General features: G+C 36.1%; 2 protein-coding genes across 6 annotated transcripts in view; one reads left to right on the top strand and one right to left on the bottom strand.

Annotated features, from left to right (window-relative positions):
• Window positions 1-24,495, bottom strand: part of ARL13B (ARF like GTPase 13B) — a 76,186-nt gene that overhangs the window by 30,910 nt on the left and 20,781 nt on the right. For both annotated transcript variants that reach the window (XM_060010494.1, XM_060010495.1), the window contains exon 3: window positions 22,584-22,833. In XM_060010494.1, the coding sequence (XP_059866477.1) occupies window positions 22,584-22,833 (250 nt within the window). The remainder of the gene's footprint in view (window positions 1-22,583; window positions 22,834-24,495) is intronic.
• The window catches only part of STX19 (syntaxin 19), a 41,180-nt gene that overhangs the window by 2,237 nt on the left and 14,448 nt on the right, over window positions 1-24,495 (top strand). The window contains exons 2-4 of one of the 4 annotated variants that reach the window (XR_009519229.1): window positions 7,683-7,750; window positions 8,992-9,190; window positions 19,168-22,030. Coding sequence is in view for 2 of the 4 variants with exons in the window: in XM_060010496.1 (XP_059866479.1) it covers window positions 10,968-11,852 (885 nt within the window). In the remaining 2 variants the exon portion in view is untranslated. Of the gene's footprint in view, window positions 1-7,682; window positions 7,751-8,399; window positions 9,191-10,954; window positions 12,115-19,167; window positions 22,031-24,495 lie in introns of those variants that run through there. The other 3 variants (XM_060010496.1, XR_009519230.1, XM_060010497.1) reach the window with 3 other exon arrangements.

The following is a 24,495-nucleotide window of genomic DNA, read 5'->3' as shown; positions in this document are numbered from 1 at the left end:
CCTGAATACCTACATTAGGTCAGTTTCTGCAGAGATGAATATAAGGATTTAGGGAACATTCTGAATTATGTTAACTCTGTAAAGATAATCACCTATGACTTTCAGTGAAGATGCACAGATACAGAAACTCCTCCTCTTGCTAGAAACGTAGAGAAGTGTTTGATATAATCTTAAGGGGGAAAAAAAGACAAATTTCTAAACTACATCATTACATGTGAAGTAAGAAAGGGAAATTTCCAGGTGCCAGAAATGAAGAGGGAACACATTCATAGCCAAGGTGGAGAGTAGGAATTAAAGCTAACTCCACGGGCTACAAGAAGAAAACACTTTTATCTTAGAGGCTCGGGTTTACAGTTTGTTCATAATAGGGAACTAAAACTGAGTTTCCTATATGAAATAGTGGACCAGAAAAAGAACAGCCTGTATACAGCCACAGGAAAATCTCTGTTGGCTTGTCCAGGAGTACAGCAGGGAGTGAGGGATTCACTCAGGCTACAAAATCACTACAGAAAAATCAGGCCCTTATTTATACTACCTGGGCTATAGAAATCACTAGAGAAAGATCAGGCCCATACAGTCAGCCCTCTGTACCTGCAGGTTCCACATGCACTGATTCAACCAACCTTAGATGGAAAATACTCAGGAAAAAACCCAAAAAGTTCCAAAAAGCAAAACTTGAAATTTCTACGTACCAGCCACTATTTAGATAGCATTTACATTTTATTTACAACCATTTATATACCATGTACATTGTATTAGGTATTATATGTAACCTAGAGATGATTTAAAGTATACTTTTAAAGTACGTAAAAATATACAGAAGGATGTACATAAGTTATATGCAAATACTGCACCATTTTATATGAGATCTAAGCATCCGTGGATTTTGGTCTCTGTGGGGGTCCTGGAACCAGTTCCCCACAGATATAGAGGGAAACTGTATTTATACTACCTGGGCTATGATGGGCAAACTCCATGAGGCCCTAGTAGTGACAACCACAAAAATGCGGTTAAGAATGTATCCATAATGCAGGGCACTCAGGACATTCTTGTATAATATAATTCCCCACTGAAGGTAATCTGCTGACAAAGTTTACTAAATATACTTGCCCATCACCAAGAAAAACAATTGGTGGCCACAATAAACAAAAGGAACCAGAAATAACCTAATAATGTAAAAGGATCTTGAACATAAATATATTTTAAATGTTCAAAAGAAATAAATGAACACATACACCAAGATGAACACAGTATAAACTTTACAGCTGATTTTATATAAACATCATTAACTATAATATGCATGCTATGATATACAGCACTGAAAGGAAATCTGACTTTTTCCTTTAATATCAGTTAACATATAGAGATCTATAGAAAAAAAAGATTCAGAATATTTACTTTCTTTTTGCTACTAAATTTATTAAGATTAATGAATATAAAATACATATCAATATATTTTAAAGAGTTCTTTAAAGTATCTTTTATTCAAATATGAAAGTGTGGTATTCCTTCAGGAAACTGTTATCCCAAAACAGAAATCCAGGATAAGACCACCTTTATAAGGGAGAGTCAAATATCTTCATTTCCAAAATCAGCGACAGTAAAATTTACCTTCTCAAAAGCACTTTGCAAAAGTATACTGTGCTACAATATCAATTTTGAAATATTCTATTTCTTAAAAAAATGTTAAACTATGATGCTTCAGAAAAAGGCTTTTAATGACATTGTTCATTTATGTGTAATTAAAATGAAAAAAAGAAAGACCTAACTAGCCATAAGTATATTAGAGAGGGTTGTTTTGGGATTTCTTCCAAGCCATGCAACCAAAGAGAAAGTAAGAGACACTGTAGTTCTTGAGAACTGTGAAATTTAAAAATTGTCAGGCTACTTAGCATGAGATAAGACTTAAATCTCATGAGTAAAAAAATCAAAATCTGTTTGGTTTTGATACCTCCCTCATTTCTCAGCTAGGCCTCCAATACTATCACTCTTTTCTTTTCCCATATTATGAGGAACACAAGTCAATTAAAAAAAAATAGTACAACAAACATCATATCTGCTATATACATTATAGTTGTAAGAATTCATAGTAACAGGTTAGTATATGAATAGGAAACAGAAACCTGTGTACATAAATAGGAATGCAGTGTACCTCACTTCTTGTCTTATCTCATTCTGTGACTATGCGGTACAGCAGAAGAAAATACAAGAATCCCTATCTCTACATGGTGCCAAGGATAGGACTCAAATTTTTTTAGATTTTCCGTGACACAGGTGTGTGGGATCAGAACCAATCATTTTTCTTTTTTTGGGGGGGGGCACCACACGGCCAGCGGGATCTTAGTTCCCTGACCAGGGATTGAACCCATGCCTCCTGCAATGGAAGCGCCAGGGAAGTCCCTGAACTAATACTTTTTCTTTTTCTAAATTGTAACGTGCTTAATTTGGTCTGATTGTATGAAAAATCCTAATACAGCTGCTAACATAATTATTTTAGATCTAATATGCTATATTACCTGCTGGAAGAACTTTTTTCTTTTAAACATAGCATTTATATTAACAACATAATACAATATTTGATACAGATCAACTTCATTTGTAGCATGTTTCACTAGGATAATCTATATCTATTCACTATGAAATAAAGAAAAATAACAGATCTGCAGGCAAGTAGATGTACATCTGAATGTAGGCTCTGCTACTTTTTAGTTGTGTGACCTCAGGCAAGTCACTCTACTTTTCAGATACTAAGAAAATTAGAGGAATAGTTAATAAAGTCAACATCCAAATAAGGGCAATTTCAAAGAAAACAATACAAAGAAAGTGGAGAAGATGAAGTTCTTTTAAAAGTTAGGATCCCCTCCAAAAGAAACCATAAGTACATGAGTTTCCAAATTGGAAAGAGCCACTAAACATCTAGCAAATACATGCAAAAAGACGTTCCTAGGTCATGTTATTGCAAAATTTCAAAACATGAGGAATAAAGAGAAAAGGCAAAGAATTTCATGGAAGGAAATTAAAAACAAACAAACAAAAAACCCCACATCTTATACAAAATATCAGGAATCAGATGGCAGATTTCTCAACGGTAACAAAGAAACTTAAAAGAAAACACAGCAAAAGTTTCAAAATTCTAAGGGAACACAATTTCCAAGTAAGAATTACATCTGCAGCAAATATATCATTCAGGTGTAAGGACAGAATAAAAACATTTTCAGAAATGCAAGTTATCACCACACCTATGTTTTAAAAGGAAGCTATGGTATGCCCTCAAATCAAGGGGATAAACCAAAAATAGAGATGAGGAACAAGGAACGAGGAGAAAATACACAGAAGGAGAGAAAAATTCCAACACAACAGCTGTGTGGTAATCAGGGTTCCAAGAAAGAAGCTGCAAAAGATAAAACAATAAAATGAAACAGAAAAGAATACCTGCTATATATACATTAAGAGAATATTTTCAGTGCAAATGAGCTTTAGAATGAATTAGTGATGCATATATACAAAATGAAGCAACTGAAAAACTTAGGTAATTAATAATTTCAAGAAAAATTTAAAAGTTACAAGGTTCTTGATCTGTGTAGTGGTTACATGGGTCCGTTCGCTTTGTGAAAAATCATCAAAGTATACATTTATGTTTTGGGCACTTTCTGTATATGCGTAAATACTTCAGTGAAAAGCTTTCTTAAAATAAAAATGTACATCTCCTAGCTCTATCCACTGAAAAAGCCTAGGTACAGTGAAAAAAATTATTCTGAGAAAGGAAATATAACCCTAGTGATTCTGGTATATATAATATGATTCTGGTGTGATTCTGGTATATATAATATGTGATTCTGGTAAATATAGTATTTGGGTAGTCCTAATAACGTAAACATATAATACTGACTATAACAAAAACTGTGATATAATTACATTGAGAGGAAAAATTTGAGGGAAGGATGGGGGTGTAAGAGAAAGTTAAATCCAAGAATTCCCTGGTGGTCCTGTGGTTAGGACTCCGCACTTTCACTGCCAAGGTGCAGGTTCAACCCCTGGTCAGGGAACTGTCCTGCAAGCTGTGTGGTGCAGCCAAAAAAAAAAAATAGTTAAATTCATATCTTTCATAGCAAAGATTATTTAAAACTGAAAAAAGTGTAAACATCTACATAAGCAAATTATCAAGAAATAGGGAGCTTAAAAGCAACATATAGCTAAGGAGTTGAAAATGACTGCCTTTGGGAATGAGGAACTGGAAATAGAATGTGGTGGGGCAGGCAGGGGTCAGCTGTATATCTTCATAAGCCTTGAAGTGGTCTGACTTCTTAAACTGTGTATCTGTATTAATGATGAAAATAATCACATTAAAAACATTTTTAGAAGAAAAGGCTTTGTTCAAATCATGTAGGGGGGAGGAGGGAAGGAGGGAAGGAGGGAAGGAGGGAAGGAGGGAAGGAGGGAAGGAAGGAAGGAAGGAAGGAAGGAAGGAAGGAAAGAAAAGAAAAAGCTTATGGCTATATCAAAAGCAACATGACATCCGTTTTAAACACTTTTGGAGGAATTTATTTTCAGCATCAATATGGTAATACCAGAGGGAGCATACAGATAAGGAAGTGATAAACACTAAACCAAACAAAGAACAGTATGGAGCTATTCAAGATAAATTATTAGGCTAACTGACTTTAGTAATTACCTCCCTCTATACTAGAAAGATTAGTCTTTATCAGAGGCATATAATAAATCATGGGTGGTAATTCTGCTTTCTCAAAGTTATCACATGAAAAAAAAGTTTCTACAATCACTTCCCAATGTTTGTAGGTGTTTTTAAAAATCTGTTCTAGCATAATCATCAAATATTTATAAAATACTGAATACAAAAGAGCATATAGATGATCCCAGCTTTACATAACATATACATTCTAGGAAATTTATATTATACATCTTATAATGAAAAAAGCACTGGTCTAGCAGCCAGGAAGTTTGCATTATTATACCAGTACTACTACTAGCAAGCTCTGGGTAAAACACTTAACTTTTCTGATTTTCAATTTCCCCTTAAGAAAAATGAGAAATTGATTAGTTAACCTCTAAGGATTATTTTTGGAATCAAATTATAATATTCAATAGATGTGGAAGAAACCAGGTTCACCTCTCCTTTGGAGAACAGGTGAGGACTACATATCACTACCATCCTCTTTCAGTTGGTCGAGGAGCTGCAAAGGAAAGTGACACGCATCATTTCAGGCTACAGCATTTTAACGTCTATGAGAGACTCTCCAGTACTTCCAACTGCCCTACCAGCCTACCACATTCAGAAAGGTGGAGCTTAGGTCTCTGAGAAACCAAGATGGGAACCAGTAGCCCCTGCTAACCCAACATGGACATGAAATGTGAATGAAAAATACATCTCTGTGGTTGTAATCCATCAAGATTTGGTGACTGGACATTACTGTGACATAACCAAGCATATCTTGACTGATAAAAATGGGACCAAGTGGAATTTTTCATAAACTGAATATTTAATACTCACAAGAAATCCCAACCTAAATTAGTTTATAAAGCTAAAAATCTTTACAATTTATCTCTTAAAATCTGAATTTTTATATTAAGGATTATATTAGGTTAATTACAATTAACTAATTAATTATAAATAAATTATATGAAATTATATATACATATAAATTCATCTGTTTATTATAATTTAAAAGGTGGGAAAAATATAAAAAATGATATCAAACTTTCTGCACGTTTAATTGGTTGCTCTAGTACTGAAATCTTTCTCAATTAAAATCACTTTGTTTTCACTTTAATAAAGGACTTAAACAAATAGTACGCTAGGACTTCCCTGGTGGCACAGTGGTTAAGAATCCGCCTGCCAATGCAGGGGACACAGGTTCGAGCCCTGGTCCAGGAAGATCCCACATGCCACAGAGCAACTAAGCCCGCGTGCCACAACTACTGAGCCTGTGCCCTAGAGCCTGCGCTCCGCAACAAGAGAAGCCACCGCAAAGAGAAGCCCGTGCACCGCAACGAAGAGTAGCCCCCGCTTGCCGCAACTAGAGAAAACGCGCGTGCAGCAACGAAGACCCAACACAGCCAAAAATAAAAATTAATAAATAATTTTATTAAAAAAAATAGTATGCTCACATGGTATTATATTTTCTCTAGTTTGCTTATTTCCTACTTGTAAGGACAAAGGCCAGTAAATATCAATACTTTCCTAGAAGGTATGCCCAACACATGGATCAATATATTAGTGTTTTATATTGATCTAATTTCCTAACACCCAAAGTTTGCAATCTATACTGCCACCTTCTCATAGTCCTCCTTGACTAATCTTCTTTTCACAAATTTTCCAGGTTTAATATTATAGCTTATTATTTTTTCCCACAGATCTTAGTAAACCACTGGATCTGGTTAGTTTTGTTCCTAAGGTAAAGAAATTATTCTTTGCAAGTAAGGTAGAATACAGACAATGGAAAGGTGGGGAGACAGAGGGAATGAAATCCTTCCACTACTTAGAAGTCTCTTATTTGCATAAATTGTACAGACTGAAGCCTTTTACTTTTAATATAGCAAATCAGTGGTAAAATAAAAGACTGCAAGCTATTTGAATTACATATTTAGATAATTTAAAATAAACAGCAGAAAACTGTAAGTGCATTACAGGCAACAAAAACTTGCTGTTAAATGTTTCCAACCAGTACTTAAAATGCTCAGCAACACAGGTACATAGCAAATGCCTCTGAGTAAACTGTTAATATCTATAAAAGACTTTTTCCATCAAAAACAGATTTCAAGGTCTTAGTATCCCTTGTGATCTGGCTTCTTTCCCAGCCACTTCACTAACCTAATTGCCTCTTCTCAGAACTTATCTGAACTGGTCTCTATAGAGCATCTGATACCATTGAAGAAGGCTTTATAGCACATTAAAGAGTGAGTCCTTCAAACTAGACTGCCTGAATTTGAATCAGAACTCTACCACGAGCTGATATCTTGGTTAAGTTACTTAAGATCAGGTCTTAATGTCATCATCTGTAAAATGGAGACCATGGTAATACTTAATTCAGAGTTCTTAAAAGAACATACAACACACTTAGAACAGTGCCTGTCACATATTAAGAACTCAGGAAAATATGAACTATAAAGAGCTCAATATCAGAACTTGAATAAATAAGACTGGTGAAGGTGCTGGGAATACCAGAATGAATAAAGATCCTTGCCCTCATGGAGCTTGTGTTTGGAGAAGAGAGCAGACAATAAAGTAAGATAAATAAGTAAAATATAGTGAAAAGTGCTAGGAAAAAAACTAAAGCTGGGAAGGGTGGTTGCAGCTCTAGATAGGGTGACCAAGGACAGCCTTACTGAGAGGGTGTCATCTCAGTAAGATTTAAAGAAGTTGGAGGAATAAGACAGCACTACATGGGGAAGAGCATTCCAAACAGAGAAGACAGCAAGTGCCAAAGCCCTAAGGCAGGATCCTGCCAGGTTTGTGTGAGGGATAACCAGGAGCACAGTGTGATTGGGGCAGAGGGAGGGGGAGTTCTAGGAGGCATGGTCAGAAGGGCAAAAGGAGAGGTGGAGAAGTCATATTGGACCTTGTAGGCTCTGGCTTTTCCTCTGAGAGATCACTCTAAAGGAGGGCTTTAGGCACAGGAATGACATGATCTGACTTACATTTTAACTCTTGTTTCTGTGTTAAGACCAGAGGAGACGGGGATACAAAGGAAGAAGCAAGGAGACCATGTAGGAGACTACTGCAATAATCCAGGTGAGAAAGGATGGTGACTTGAACCAGGGAGGTGGTTCCTGATGTACCCTGAAAAAGGGATTGACAAGATTCCCTGTTAGTTTGAATATAAGGGTGTGGGGGGGGAGGGGGGAGGGGGACACAAAACAGAGTAGTCACGTAGTCCAGAATGACTCCCAAGTTTTTGGTAGGGTGACTTGGAAGAAGACTGGAAGAAGAGACTGGAAGAGGTGCCACTTACTGAGATGGAGCAGCAGTTTGGGAGTTGGAAGATCAGGAAATTATTTTAGACACAGACATTCAAATGAAGCTGTTGAGTAGACAAGTGTTATGAGAACAGTCTAGACTTGAGATATAACTTTGAGTCATCAGCTAACGGACGGCATTTAACACTGTGAGACTGGAAAACAACGGTGGATAAAAAGAGGACTGTGTGTGGAAGTATTCCAGTATTCAGCGGTAGGAAAGACGAGAAGAAACCAGGGAGGAGAAAATGATGGAGGAGGAGCCAAAGAGGCAAGAGGAAAGCCAGGAGACATACGTAAAATAATTTCAAGAAGTAGTGGTTAAGTGCTACTGAAGGGTTAAAATCACCAATAAGTCCTATTGCTTCTACCTGCAAAATATATCCCAGATGGTTCCCATTTATTCCATCTAGTTTCCATCCAGATGTCTCCTGGAGGTTATCAGGAAACTATTCTCTATACAGTGATCTTTTAAAAACATAAATCTTACGTCAATACCCTATTTATCCTTTCACTGTCCGCCACTGCATCTAGAATAAAATCTAAATTCCTTACTTTGACCCACAAGGCCCTTGGTGATCTGATCCCCACCTACCGTCCTGACTTCACTCCTCCAATGTTACTGCCCATATTAATTTCTATCTATATAAGCATTAATTTTGTTCTTAAAACATACCAGTCCTATTCACTGCCCTGGCACCCCATCTCCAATACTCAAGATGCACTTTCTTGGCTCTCCATCTTCTCAACATTTAGGTCTACACTCAAATAGCTCCTTAGAGAGGCCTTGCCTAATTGATCTATCAAGATCGAAAATTATCTCATTTATCTGTTTAATTGTGTATTGTCCATCTCCCCTCAGATATTAATTACTCAAGGACAGGTATTACTGAATACACACTATAGCATTTAAAACTTTGCATATAGTAAGCTTCAAAAATTATTTGACAGAATGTCAGTTCTTTAAAACCAAAGGAATATTATCAGGATATTCGTTTAACTTTTTATGTAATACAGGCATCATTTCTACAGTATCCTCGACTGGGTCATCATTCAAGAACATCTGGAACATCTCTAGTGATGGCAAGGTTTTTATCTCATGAAACAGTTCATTCCATCTTCAGACAGCTCTACTTGTGTGAAAAGTCTTCTTTATACTGAACCGAACCTCACTCCATGTAATTTCCACCCACGCTGCCCTTTGGAGTTACACCAGGTAAGTCTAATCCCTCATATATACAGATCTACACATTTTAGAAAACAGTTGTAGATATTCCCTCGACCTTCTCTTTTTCAGAACAAATATTTCCATTTCTTTCAACAACTCTCCATATACTATGGTCTTCCAATCTCATCCTTTCCATGACAGCTTGGAAATTCCCAATTTGTGGATTTTCATCTCATACTTAACACAGTCCCTCTCCCATTTGCTTTCACTAGCATAGAGTCAGTGGAACAAATATCTTTCTTAGTCTATCTAGACATCACATTATTATTCATGAAAGCATAATAACTATTCTGATAGTTCTGATTAAAAGCTCAAAATTAACTAAAATCTCCAGTGATTTTTATAAGCACTGCTATGAACTCAAGGGTCTTCCAGTTTATAGATGTAAAGGTGTTTTCTAAACAACTAGGTGCAATACTTTAGATCTATCCAGTTAAACATGTTTTTGTTATTTTAGTATAGTGTTCTGTTCTATTTTAATTTTCAAATCCCAATTCTGTATTTCAACATACTAAAGAATTCTCCAAATGTTGTGCCATCAACATGTTTGATAAGCATGCCTTCTACGACACCCAAATAACTGATAAAAATATTTGCATAAACATATCAAGAACTGAATCCCATAGCATAACAGCGTCATATTAGAGACCTTTTTCTCTAGTTGATACTATGTGTGGTTCAATGAGCTACTTGTAACTCCCTAACAGCTTCCTCTTATCCACAAAAATATCATGAAAAGCATTTTAGATGCCTTTCTAAAGTCAAGATGTGCTGTGAAAAGAAAGTATTTTATTAACAAGGATTTCTTTTTATTCACTTCATGTATATCACTATATAATTATGTACATCAAATTGATTCCATGAATAACTACCAACACAGCATACAGTAAGTGTCAATATTATCAGTGTCCCCCAAATAAGATTTTATATATTCTCATGTTTGTAAAAATATCACTTATTATGAATTAACAAAAATTTTTTTCTAACACAGTCTGGATATCTTTGCAAAGGAATGCTAATAATGAGACATCAGCATGATTAAACCAAGAATATGATTCTATATATATGCAATGGATAAGAAAACAAAGCTATGTCAAATAATGTGTTAGTCAATCCAGAAGCCTGAGAAATTTTGTGATAAATTCAACATTACCTATATTGCTTAAAGCTCTCATATGGAATCTGCCCTGTCACTATACTGGTTTTAGCTGAACTACACACATTTAGCAAAATGAGTATGTTTTTTTGACATTACATAGACCAAATTAACTGGGAACCGTATCTCCAGTAATAAGGACACATTCAGAGTGACCTTTTAATCCTAAAAAGATATGGTCAAATCTTCCTTTTAATGTGACCTTTTAATCCTAAAAAGATATGGTCAAATCTTCCATTCTAAGATATAGCTTCCTAAATCAAGAAAAATCTATTCTGTGGCAGTATCGTGACACTGAGAACTTATTTGGGGGCAATTATTTCTCTATCACTGCTTACTCAGCTACTTTACTCAACTGTATGGGACTCATAGAAGCACTGCATTATGCGAAGTGATTTACAAAATAGTTTACATTACTTTTTCTATTTCAGTGATCTTTATGAGGAAATTCTTATTGATTTTTCTAATTTTTAGTCATCTTTTCAGAAAACTAGGAGGATTTTTCCTGAGAGATAGACATAGCTATGTAAAGCCAACTGCTACTGGGAGGAAATACCAAATTTTTCTTTGTTCAACACAATCATTTTTGCTTTTAGGAGGACAGGGAAGATGAAAGACCGACTTCAAGAACTAAAGCAAAGAACAAAGGAAATTGAGCTCTCTAGAGACAAGGATGTGTCGACTACAGAAGCAGAGGAACAAGGGGTGTTTCTGCAGCAAGCTGTTATTTATGAAAGAGAGCCTGTAGCTGAGAGACACCTACATGAGATACAAAAACTACAGGAGAGTATTAACAACTTGACAGATGATGTTCAAAAATTTGGGCAGCAACAGAAAAGTCTGGTGGCTTCTATGAGAAGGTTTAGTCTACTTAAGAGAGAGTCTAGCATTACAAAAGAGATAAAAGTCCAAGCAGAACACATTAATAGACGTTTGGATGATTTAGTAAAAGAAGTTAAGAAGTCAGAGGATGAAAACGGTCCATCATCAGTGGTCACAAGGATACTTAAATCTCAGCATGCTGCGATGTTCCGCCATTTTCAGCAAACTATGTTTCTATACAATGACACAATAGCAGCAAAGCAAGAGAAGTGCAGGACATTTATTTTCCGTCAGCTTGAAGTTGCTGGAAAAGAAGTGCTGGAAGAAGAGGTAAATGATATGCTTCATCAAGGAAAATGGGAAGTTTTTAATGAAAGCTTACTTCGAGAAATCAGTATCACTAAAGCACAACTCTCAGAGATGGAACAGAGACACAAAGAATTTGTTAATTTGGAGAACCAAATAAAGGATTTAAGGGACCTTTTCATTCAGATATCTCTTTTAGTAGAGGAACAGGGAGAAAGCATCAACAATATTGAAATGATAGTGAATGGCATAAAAGAGTATGTTAACACTACTAAAGAAAAATTTGGACTAGCTGTAAAATACAAAAAAAGAAATCCTTGCAGGGTATTGTGTTGCTGGTGTTGTCCATGTTGTGGCTCAAAATAAAGAAGCTATTTTAGAAATTTCTCCCACTTTAGAATGAAGGATGTCCCATAATTTAGTGTCTTGTGTCATTTTTCTTCATTTCATAGAGCCATTCACATACTTTCATCACTATTAAGTTATAATTTTCCCCTTTTGCCCTTACCCACTAGAGTTACAGAAATTTCTAAAGCAAGTGACATAAAACAAGTCTTCATTTATTAAACTAAAAATAGCATATTAGCTTTAAACTCATGGGTTAACAATTGAAAATGAGGTAAATGATCTTAAGTTTCTAGACAGGTATCAAGCTCTATTACATATTTTTGTAACTTCCAATGCCTTAACAAGATGAATGTCAGTAAGTGACAACTACTTAAACAATGCTTTAGGTTCATTTAAGAACATTTTGGTAGTTAAGAATTGTATAAAACAAGAATTCAAGTGGTGCTCTATTAAAGCCAAATCAAACTAGAAGCTGCATCAAATTTTTTTTTTTTTTTTTTTTTTTTTTTTGCGGTACGCAGGCCTCTCACTTTTGTGGCCTCTCCCGTTGCCAAGCACAGGCTCCGGACACACAGCCTCAGCGGTCATGGCTCACAGGCCTAGCCGCTCCGCAGCATGTGGGATATTCCCAGACCGGAGCACGAACCTGTGTCCCCTGCATCGGCAGGCGGACTCTCAACCACTGCGCCACCAGGGAAGCCCTGCATCAAATCTTTTATGTTCAGATAGGTCAGTTAACTCTGTGGTCAACAAATCCTAGGAAAACCCAACTATGTACTTAATGAAGAGTCTAGTTGGTAACTAGGAGCTGCTTTTAGCTTAAGGCCTAAAAAGCTAAGTTAAGGCACTGTTTTCCTGAACTTGGGTCCATTCAGGACACTGTATTACAGATTAAGAGGGTTGGCAAATATAGTAAAAAATAAAAGGCAATGGTATGCTTGGAATTTTCTCCATCACTTTATTGTGAAGCCAGGCACTAGACTAGGGGCTAGGGGCACAGTCTGAACTCACATGGGGATAGAGTTTGGGAACTAACATTCTAGTGGAGAAAGCATATAACAAATACAAATATTAGACAATGTTAAGTTCTTGGCAGAAGTTTAAAATAAGGATGATAAGATATTGTCAGAGTGGCTTCTTTTGGCTACGTGGAAAATATAGGCCTCTCTAAAAGGTAATGTAAGTGAAGATCTGAGTGATGAGGACAAGGGAAGCACATATTCCAGGCATATGAAACAAATAGTACAAAGACCCTGAGGAGAGTATAACTTACTCTGTTCAAAGAAGAATGAGCAGTACAGTTGTATCACAGTGGGAAAAGAGCAGTGAGGTAAGAGATGAGGTTAAGAAAGGTCAGCAGGGGCTAGATGTAAAGCCCTGTAAGTCTGAAGTTTACAGCAAGTGTAATAAAGGCAAAGCTGTTTTGGGGCCTGGGAGTAATGTTATGTAATTTATATTTGGGAAAAAATCATCCTGTCTACTGTACGGAGAACGGGTCAGAATGGATTTGGGGCAGGTGAGTAGAGGACAAGCATATAGGTATAGAAAACAATTAGAAGGCTAATGCAATAGTCCCAGTTAAGAGATGATGGAGGCCTGAGCTAGGATGGGAGTGGAGGTGGTGATGGTGGTAGCAGCAGTACTAACACTCAAGACTAATAAAAAAAAAAATCCTTGCTATGTCCCAGCATTGTTCTAATAATTTTACAATTTTACCAACAAGAACACTGAAGTACAGCTAGGTTAAGTAACCTGACTCAGGTCACAGAAACTGTACACAGAGAACTGGGATTTGAACCTAGGCAATCTGATTGCAGAACCAGTTCTTAACTACTGTATACCAAGTTGTAGTGATGGAAAAAAAAAAATTAGACTAAAATGTGATAGATTTAAGAGGTAGAATCTACAGGATACTGATTAGATTATGATAGCTTTTACTGAGATGGGAAAAGACAGGAGATGAAGGTTTCAACACTAAGGGTGAGAAGGAAATCAAGAAATTCTGTTTTGGCCAATAGAACCTGAGATGACCATAAAATGTCAAAGTGGAGGTTTCTAAGGTATTAGCTATATCAGTAGGAACTCTTGGGCGATGTCAAAGCTATAGATTTGGGTCCTCTGAGTAAATAAACAGTATTTAAGGCCTCAAAAGTATCTAGATGCAAAAAACTGCAAGCCCAGAAAAGAGCCTGGGATATTCTAAAATTTAGATTTAAAGCAGAAGAGGAGTTAACAAAAAAGACTAAGAAGGAACCATCGATGAAGTAGGAGGAAAATCAAGAAAAGTATGCTGTAATGCAAAAGTGCTAAAAGGAAAACAAAGTTGAGGAAATACTCAATTTTAGGTAAAATAAGAACAGCAAAGTGACAATGGATTTGGCAACATGGAGATAATTTGTTGACTCCAATAAGAGCAGTTTCAAGGAATTGTAGGAATGAAAGCACAAATGGAGCATGTTGAGGAAAGAGTGTGATATAAATAAGTACAGAATCCACTACAGGCAATTCTTTCCAGAATTTTGAATAGAATACTACAAAAAGGAGTCAACATGTGAAGAGAGATGTAGAGCCAAAGGATTCCACAATACTTAAAGAAACACAAGAGCACATTCTGCCGATGGGAATGATCCAGAGAGAGAAACTCGATATAAGAAAGGGGAGGAATAATATATTGGGTTGGCCAAAAAAGTTCCTTCCATTTTAAAGTAAAAGTCGAAGACACATTTTCCATTTTTACCAAGAAATTTATTGAACAACATATTCGCCGTTTTGTTCCACTACCTTCTGCCATGTTTCAGGCAACTTCATAATTCCATCTTCCCAAAACTTTTTATCATTTTGGGCAAAGAATTGTTCCAGGTACCTTTTACGGTCTTCCAGGGAATTGAAATTTTTTCCATTGAAAGAATTTTGTGAAGACCTAAATAAATGGAAATCCGAAGTGCAATGTCTGGTGAATATGGCGGATGAATCAGAACTTCCCAGCCAAGCTCTAACAGTTTTTGCCTGGTCATCAAAGAAATATGTGGTCTTGCATTATCCAGATGGAAGATTATACGTTTTTGGTTGACTAATTCTGGACATTTTTGGTCGAGTGCTGCTTTCAGTTGGTCTAATTGGGAGCAGCACTTGTTGGAATTAATCATCTGATTTTCCAGAAGGAGCTCATAATAGAAGACTCCCTTCCAATTCCACCATATACACAACCATCACCTTCTTTGGATGAAGACCAGCCTTTGGTTTGGTTGGTGGTGGTTCATTTCGCTTGCCCCACGATCTCTTCCATTCCACATTATTGTACAGTATCCACTTTTCATCACCTGTCACAATTTGTTTTAAAAACGGAACGTTTCCGTTACGTTTAAGTAGAGAATCACACGCGGAAATACGGTCAAGAAAGTTTTTTTCGCTTAACTTACGTGGAACCCAAATATCAAAGCGATTAAAATAACCAAGCTGGTACAAATGATTTCAACGCTTTATTTGGATATTTTGAGTATGTCGGCTGTCTCCCGAGTGGTATAATGTTGGTTGTTCTCAATTAATGTCTCGATTTGATCACTATCAACTTCAACTGGTCTACCCAACAGCGGAGCATCGTCCAGCAAGAAATCTCCAGCACCAAACTTCGCAAACCACTTTTGACACATTTGATCAGTCACAGCACCTTCTCCATACACTGTACAAATCTTTTTTTGCGTTTCGGTTGCATTTTTACCTTTCTTGAAATAACAAAGCATAATACGCTGAAAATGTTGCTTTTTTCCTTCCGTCTTCAATATTAAAATGGCTACACAAAAATTCACCAATTTTTATGTTTTTTTTTAATGCACCCTGATATGACAGCTGTCACACACAATCTAACAAAATTGCTTCGAATGAAGTTAAAGACAACTAAGCGCTACTAGAGCCATCTTACGTAAAAAACCGAAAGAACCTTTTGGCCAACCCAATACAATAGTAGAAAGGGGTGGGATCTTGGACAGGAGCAGAAACACTTCTTCCATATTACAGGAGGGAAGACAAAGGAATAAAAGCAGATAACTGAGCAAATTTGGTGATGGGAAAATGAGAGAATTCTTATGTGAACAGGAATATGACTATATATGTGTGTGTATATATATATATATATATGTCTCCTAACACTATTAAATAATTTTTAACTTATAAAATATAAAGAAATTGAAGAGTTTTCTACTGTGTCAGTTACAAGCATTACCGGAGAAAAAGATGTTTCCCACAGGTCAGCTTCAAATGTTTAAGGAACATTATAAAAAAAGATAAATTTAAAACTAGTGATAAACTCCCCAGCTAAATCAGGTGGTTGAGAGATATTGCTTCTGTCCCTTTTAAACTTGTGCTATATCCTTTAATGTAGTACCTTACTGATACTTGTTTATAATTGTTCCTAACTTGTTTATCATGAAAACGGAAAATATCGAGTACTACTTAATATTCATTAGCATAATTATATCCAGATGGGTTCAGAAAATAGTAATTTTCTAGTAGCAGTTATATCTAAACATACTGCTTTTAAAGCAAGACTTAATCATAGAAAGATTCATAGCAGAGTAATATATCACATACAATTTTCATTGTTATATTTCAAAAGCACCCTAACCTAAGCAACATAAACATATTTAATTAGCTGCTGAACATTTTGTTTATTCACACACAATAGGCACTAAAAGTAGCCATTTTTTCCTTAAAATTACTACCTTAAAAGAAAAAATTCTTACGCATCGGAGGCACTCTATTAGGAATCTACTGGTTCAGAAAGTATGCAATAATTATTTTGAGCACTTGGGTTCCTATTCTTACCCACTAAGCCATGTCATTTTCTGTAATCAAAAGCTTCATGTAGCTTGAATTCACATATGCCACTTTAAAACTAGCTCTCCTAATTCATCTCTACCTAGACACAGCATATCATCAATAGTAACTATTCATATCCACCATCGCATGCACAGAAAACTAGTAAAGAAAGCACTGAATGAGATGCTTTAAATACATTATTTTAGAATTCACAGGACAAGAGAAGTATTAAAATCCTTATTTACAAGTGGAGACATAGAAGCTGGGGAAGATTAAGTAACCTACTCAAGGCCTGGCTGACTTCAAAGCCCATGCTTTCCCCTGCACCAGTAGATCTCAATTTCTGCTGTGCAGCAGAGAGATCTGGAGAACCTGTGAAAAAGCCAGAGGCATCCTTGGCCCCACCCTAAAAAATACAACAGGTCTGGTCTGATGCTGATACAGGTGATCCCTGGATAACATCTTGCCGCCTGACGACACTGTCGACAGGTTTTTCTTCGTTATTTTGTTTTACAATAGAGTGTGCTGGGACAGGGGAGGGAAAGGATGGGAACCTCTACAGGCTCTTTGTGCATAAATTACCTAGGAAGTCAACCAGCTGAGAAGCTTTACTGTAAACTACAGCTGCTGTTAGTGAAGCTGGATGCCATTACAGACAAAAGGAAGCCCTCAGTAAGGAAATGTAGAGGTGAGTCAACAGTATAACTAAATAAAGTTGATGAAGATGACAGCTTGGTAAGTTTGCGCTGAAAGAAAAGAAATCTTAAGCCAATGGACCCTATAAATAAAGTGAGTAGGGGTTTCAGATGGTAAAAATAGTAAATTAAGGGACCCACCACTACAACTAAGGATCAAGTGATTAAGTGACATAGGTAGTCCATACTTTCATACTTATGGGTTTCCAGAATTCTAAAAACGACCCAGGTTCTCCTATTTCTTATTGAAAGGTCTGACTCATGAAAGTCCATTTGACTCAAATTCTAAGAACAGTATTAGGATAACCCATAACCTAATTAACTTCTCTTGGGCACTTATAAGAAAGAATATGACTCAAAGAAACTTGCAAACTAACAGTTTCCTGTAATATTGTCTAGAAGAAAGGTGAGTCAAATAGGCATATAGAGGGTGGAGACAAAAGTCCGATATCAATAAAAAACATTATTAATAATAAAACCCTGCTTATTATTTCTCCTAATATAAAAACTCACTGCCATGTTTTTTTTTAACCTCTTTGGCCATGAAATCCTTTAGGAATTTGATGAGAGCTAGAATCTGCTCCCAAGAAAAATACACATGCACTCAGAATTGTGTATGTGATTTCAGAGGGTCTTGGGAAGCCACCCACGGTGCAAAGACCTCCAGGTCAAACTTTTTTTTACTGAAATGTTCATAACATCTAGCCAGATCATATATGAGATATTATGTTTTCTTCCCTGAGTGAAACTCCTATACATTTTTGTTGTGAAGCATCTAATTTGTGAGGTCTGACCACAAGTTAAGTTAGGTCATATAACTCCACAGAAAAGCAGACAGTATATAATGAGAAAGTGGCATCACTCCAAGAGTTCAAGTATGCTAACACAAGTAGAATTGTTATTATCCTGGGAGGAAATTTTAGCCTATGGATCTCCAGAGTTATTTCAGTTATAAGTATTAGGAGATTCAACCACCAAAAATGAAGGGTAATTTACAATCGCTCTGAGGGCAACTTTCAAGACTGTACTAGAAAGAAGAGATGCAGAAAGAACATGTGCCTTCTTATATAACATTGGTGTAACCTTGGGCTGCTGAAAATTTCAATAGCTTAAGATGTTTAAAATACCTCCTAGCTCAGCCCTTTCCACAAGGAATCAACAAATAGTACCTTGTACTATTAATGGAAAATTTCTACGGTGGATGTTGAGCTTAAATTTTGAAATTACTACTGATTTCAGTGCTACTTATACCACTGCAAAAGTTGTTTACTTTTTCTCTTGGAAAGGTCTTCTTTATCTGTCAAGACTATCTAGTATTAGAGATTTTAATAAATAATTAAATTATAAATGGTTAAAGCAAGAGTATGTATGTGGTGGGGGGAATGTGAGGGTAGGTAATATAATTCATACCTTAATTAATCAGAGTAGAGGTTCAAGTTAACCTACAGTAGATATGAGAGAAAAAAGACTTTCTATTCTAGGTAAATAAACAACTCAGCATGATAACAGACCAAATATTTGCATGGCATCCATTTTTACTTTCTTTAGAAGGAATACAAATCACTTTTACCTCTTTACCAAAATGGATTCTTGGCATAGACTATACTAAGGTCCACATTATAATACACAGCTGAATACAATCCCAGAATTACTATATTTTACAGTTACTTTTATTAAAGAAGAGTCATTTAACCACTGAGTCCAAAGAAGTAAAGTGACTTGTCAGGGTCATAAACAAATACACAACTTTTAGAATCCAGGTTTCAGATTCTCTGTCTTCTCTCTAAACCCATGTTTTTTCACCTTTTCACCATTTATTTCAGAGATTTTGACTGGAATATTATGCTGATTAAGCAGTAAATACTAGAGAACTGCCAAACAGAAATTCCGAGCTAATAAAACACCGAAGCCTAGTGATCTACGACTCTGACCTTTCAAGAGAACCCTCACATCTGTGACATAAAGTGAAATGTGACTGAGGCTTCATTTGCAATGACACATGCTGTCAGACTGCTGTGCAGAATCAGGTCAGGCAGAGCTAGAGTGTCCAGGACCTGCTATCGTGGTCATCTACTCTGCTTCCCATAGCATGAATGAATCCTGCTCTACCAATTTGTAATTTCATGATTACAGACAAGATAATAATTCTTCAGGTTTCTTTCCTTCTGTTGAATGACTGAATCTTCTGAGGTCTGTTGTTGTCCTCTGTTTGCTCATTATTAGAGGGTGGGAAGAGAAAATTATCAAGGGGTTGAAGTGAGTTCTGAGAGGCTTTGTAGGTCCTAAATCAACTAGTTTAGGCTCAGACAGACAAGTGGTGATCGGAAGAAATTAGATGCCATTATAGAATTTCGCAGATGAGAGGTCCAAATGTCCGTGGGCAGGAAGGAAGCAGCTATGTGCAACAAGGAGCACTGTAGCCAGCCTCCTAATTCAGGTAGCCTCCCCTACATCTCCACACCCTAGCACTCAGCTTACTAGGGCTCTACTGGACGCCCCTCCCACTTACTATCCAATGGACTTTTCAATGCCATACCTATTATGTGCTAGGGTCAGTTAAAACACAGACTTTCCTATCTGTGTGGAGCTATGGAGGCAACCTGAAGGACTCTGAGCAGAGGAAAAGTAAAATGATCAAATTTGGATTTAAAACAGAGCTCTCAAGTACTTTATCTATTCTTGCATTGTTTCACTTATTAAAGCATGTACCAATTTTGTAATTTGAAAAATATCAAATAAAGAAAAGGGCTCCTGCTAGCAATGTAGAGGAGAGCTTAGAGAATAGGCAAGACTGCTACCAGGGAGACTGGTTAGGAGACTAATCAGTAACACAAGGGAGAAGTGAAGAAAGGCTGAAAGGAGGTAACATTAAAGGGAATAGAGAGGAGTGAAGAGACTCAAACGATATTAAGATAGTAACATCAAAAAGACAAATTAATTGTAGGTCAGAGAGAAAAAGGTAAACAGGAGAACTTCCAAATATGGGACTAGGGTGGATATTCAAGACGGATTTATAAACAGAAAAAAGAGTGGGATAGAAAATTTTATGTATTATATGAACACTGCATACGTTACATGTTTTACAAAAATATGCACAGGAAACTCATCAAAATGATAGCAGTGGTTGGCTCTGCATGATAGGTCAATCATTTTTTTTTTAACCTCATTCTTTCCTACATCTTCTAAATTTATTAAGAATATTACTTTTTGGGACTTCCCTGACAGTCCAGTGCTTGGGACCCTGCGCTCCCAACGCAGGGGGCGTGAGTTCGATCTCTGGTTGGGGAACTAGGATCCTACATGCCGTGCAGTGTGGCCAAAAAAAAAAAAAGAGAATATTTACTTTTTAGTAAATTTTGTATATTTCTGAAGCACACACATCTCAAAAAGTTTACCTTTATTAATAAAAATTCTATGGTTGTAAAACTCCTTTGAGAAAAACTCATCAAATGGCAAACCATTCCATATTTCATAAACATATTATTGATCCCTAATTAATTCCCATGTCTTTGTGAGATCGCACTGACTATGAAATTATAATGGTGAGCAATCATCATAGTTGTGAGTTGTTTTTTTTTTTTCCAATTCTGGAAATACACTAGCTGAGAGATGTGACAGAACTGAAAGCAGATATCTTGCTGACATTGGATTATTCAGTAAACACTGCAGACACAAACTGCATGCCTCTGCCTCAGCGCTTTGCCACATACATCTATCTGCATGACTGACTCTCTTACCTCCAGTGTCATGTTCTCAATATGACCTAGTATGATTATCCTAATTTTAAGAGTAACATGCCCCTGTCACCACCACCACCATAGGATTCCTGATCTTCTTTTCCCTGCTTTGTTTTCAATATACTTATCACCTAATGTACAATTTATTTATTACATTTATTGTGTGTCACCCCCTAGAATGTAAGTTCCTGAGATCATACATGGAGTTTTATTGTTTTTGTTCCCAAAGGTATCCCTATCACCAGAACAATGTCTAGCACACAGTGGATGTTCAATAAATATTTGTCGAATTAGTACATGTATGAATGAATAAATGCATGAGAGAATACATGAATAAAAGAATAAATTAAATAAATAACTATTGGGTTAAAAAAAGCACACTCAATTATTTTACAAATGAACATCAGTCATTAATACTTTTTGCTTTAGAAGTCACTGGTTCTATGCTTAAACATTGATAGAGACTAATTTAGTCTATGGGTTCAACAAAGTTTACTCTTTGTATACATATCTATTAAAATCTATTTCATATTCAATAAAGGTGAGAATTAATTATATATATATCAAATAACTTCTTTAATTAGTTAAATGTATAAAAATTAAACAGTATAAGCTTAACAATAAATGATACAATAAAGTTTTACTTTTTGTAATCAGAGCTTCCAAACTGCCTCATTTAAAAATGTTCATTTATTACTGAGGACCACTGAGGAACTCTGTCTTACAATTTCTCAGTTAACCATGTGATAGGTTGCTTGGGGTTTTTTTTAATCGTTAGTACTGAAACACAAGAACGAGGGAAAAGGGACAAGAAGGCAAAACACACATTCCACTTACTCCAATTTTAAGAGCAATTTAAACTACTTTCACTTTACTATGTCTCAAAGTTATAGCACCATCTGGTGTTTACTATGCAGAAATGCTATGAGGGCGGGTAGTGCAAAAGTCCTTTGTCACTTAATTTTTTTTAAATGTTTAGGCAGATGGACAAAATGATGCTAAGCATACAACTAAGTTGATAATGGCACAGACCACATGTTCAGTTCTGAAATATAGTAGTAAAAACTGAGAAATCAACATGGCATTAAAAGAATAAACCATCTAAACTTTCAAACAAGAATACTCTTCAAGAAAAAAAGGACAGAGGCAAAACATAAGTAAGTTATTAAAAAAGGAAAATAAATTGAAAAACATTTTAGAACCTTGTTAATAGACCATTTTCAAAATCTGACAAAAGTAAATGATCAAATAAAACAAAGAGTTTACATTTGAAAACCCAGGAGATCTAATTATAAGATTTCTTCATTACATAGCCTCTGTGCTTAACCTCTACAGATAGCATTATAATAAGGCCTTGGTATATTAACAACTCCCAGTAAATTACATACATTTTATCATACGAGGGTGTGACAATTTAGCTTATTCAGTATTTTGTAACTTAGGTAAATTTAATGACTTAATGCTGCTGTCTCTACGTTTACAATGACACCAACATTACTTACACCAATATAGGCTTTCCCGATATCCTAGGATGTCTTATCACTTCTGACATTGTCTCTTTTGTCTCTTCCATTCTCTCTTCATCACTCGAATCCACAACAAATATTACTCCATAAGATTCAGCATAGTAATTCTTCCAGATTCCCCGAATTCTTTTTCCACCTCCCAAGTCAAAGATGGTGACTTCAAACTTTCCTTGTCTAAGGTCAATTTTGGAAAATCCAACGGTAGGTGCTACATCTTCAGGATACTCTGTTTCAAATGATATAAAAGAAAGAATCTTTAGACCTTAAATTAATAACACTAATTTAACTTCACAACTTAAATGACATAAATGTGTTATTCATCATACTCTAGTACTAAATAGAATGTTTATTATTTGCTTACACAATAAGCGTTACATCTAAGCACATTGGTTTGGGGGAAAGGTAGATACTATAAAATATCCAACTAGAATCTACACTCCTTGCAGATAGGAATTTCTGTCTGTTTTTTTTTGTTTGCTTGTTTGTTTTTATTGATATAACCCCAGTTCCTAAACTAATGCCCACCATATAACGGGTACTTAATAAGGATCTGTAGAATAAATAAACAAATGAACTCTTGCCTTTAAGGCCACTGACTCCCCAAGTTACAAACAATAAAAATTTCAACCTTCAACACCACAGCCATGCCCAAGGACCATTACAACCTCTGTGGAGTTATAAAGAAAAACTAAACATTTAGAGAATAGTCTAGAACAACCAAATAATGGGAGAAGCTATGAAGAGTATAGGACCTTTCTTTTTTAATTAACTGAATTAAATCTATAATTGCAATAAAGAGACTTTTAAGGACAGCTTACAAATACAAAGAGTAGATTTTATTTTCTTCTACAAGAATAGAATACAGAATATTCTCATAAATTTATAATTGAATTTCTTTGGACTTCTGCATATGACAGCACAAAGAAGAAGGTACAGGATGTATACAATTATAACTGCCAGAGAGGTAATGACAGTAAGAGATTAAAAAGATCACTAAGGTTCAAGACTTGAACTAGGAGCTGGGACCTAAGCCTTAAAGCTCAGTAGGATTTAGACAGTCAGATGAGTGACCTAAGTAATAGAAATGGTAAAAGCAAGATGCACGCACAAGTTGAACACTGTAGTTGGAGCAAACCCTTAAGTCTGAATGTACAATGAAGAGGGTTCTTAAGATAGAGAATTGGGAGCCACGGAAGGTATTTTAGCAGACCAATAACATAATTAAGGTGACTTAAGTAGTCTTTCTTCAGATTCATCTTTGCAAAAGTCTCTAAACGGACTGAAAATGAGAGTGATAGCCACTTTTTGGAGAGGTATGAAAATAAAAATAGAAGAATGGCAAGAGAGAACTCATGAAAGATTAACAGAACCAAGTGACTCAGTGGTTACAGAGAAGAGTTCAAACTTCATGTCTGTCTCTTCCATTCTCTCTTCATCGCTAGAATTCACAACAAATATTACTCCACTGTACTTTGTTTACAGCTGCACGGTCAATACAGTGGCCACCAAACTACATGAGGCTTTTAAAACTTAAATCAATTAAACTTAAATAAAATAATTCAGCTCCTCAGTTGTTCAAGCTGTATTTCAAGTGCTCAAAAGTCACATGTGGCTGGTGGCCCACCCTACTGGACAGAGCCAATATAGAACATGTCCGTCATTGCAATAGCTCTACTGAACAACACTGGTTTAGAGGGTCTTATCATTCCCACATTCAGCAAAACATTTGCTGTTACAAAGATAAATTTGAGGGCTTCCCTGGTGGCGCAGTGGTTGAGAGTCCGCCTGCTGATGCAGGGGACACGGGTTTGTGCCCCAGTCCGGGAAGATCCCACATGCCGCGGAGTGGCTGGGCCCATGAGCCATGGCCATTGAGCCTGCGCGTCCG

This window comes from Delphinus delphis, chromosome 4, assembly GCF_949987515.2.
Source record: "Delphinus delphis chromosome 4, mDelDel1.2, whole genome shotgun sequence".
NCBI lineage: Eukaryota > Metazoa > Chordata > Mammalia > Artiodactyla > Delphinidae > Delphinus > Delphinus delphis.
Note: the sequence above shows the minus strand (reverse complement) of the source record. Positions and strands in the feature narration are given on the sequence as shown.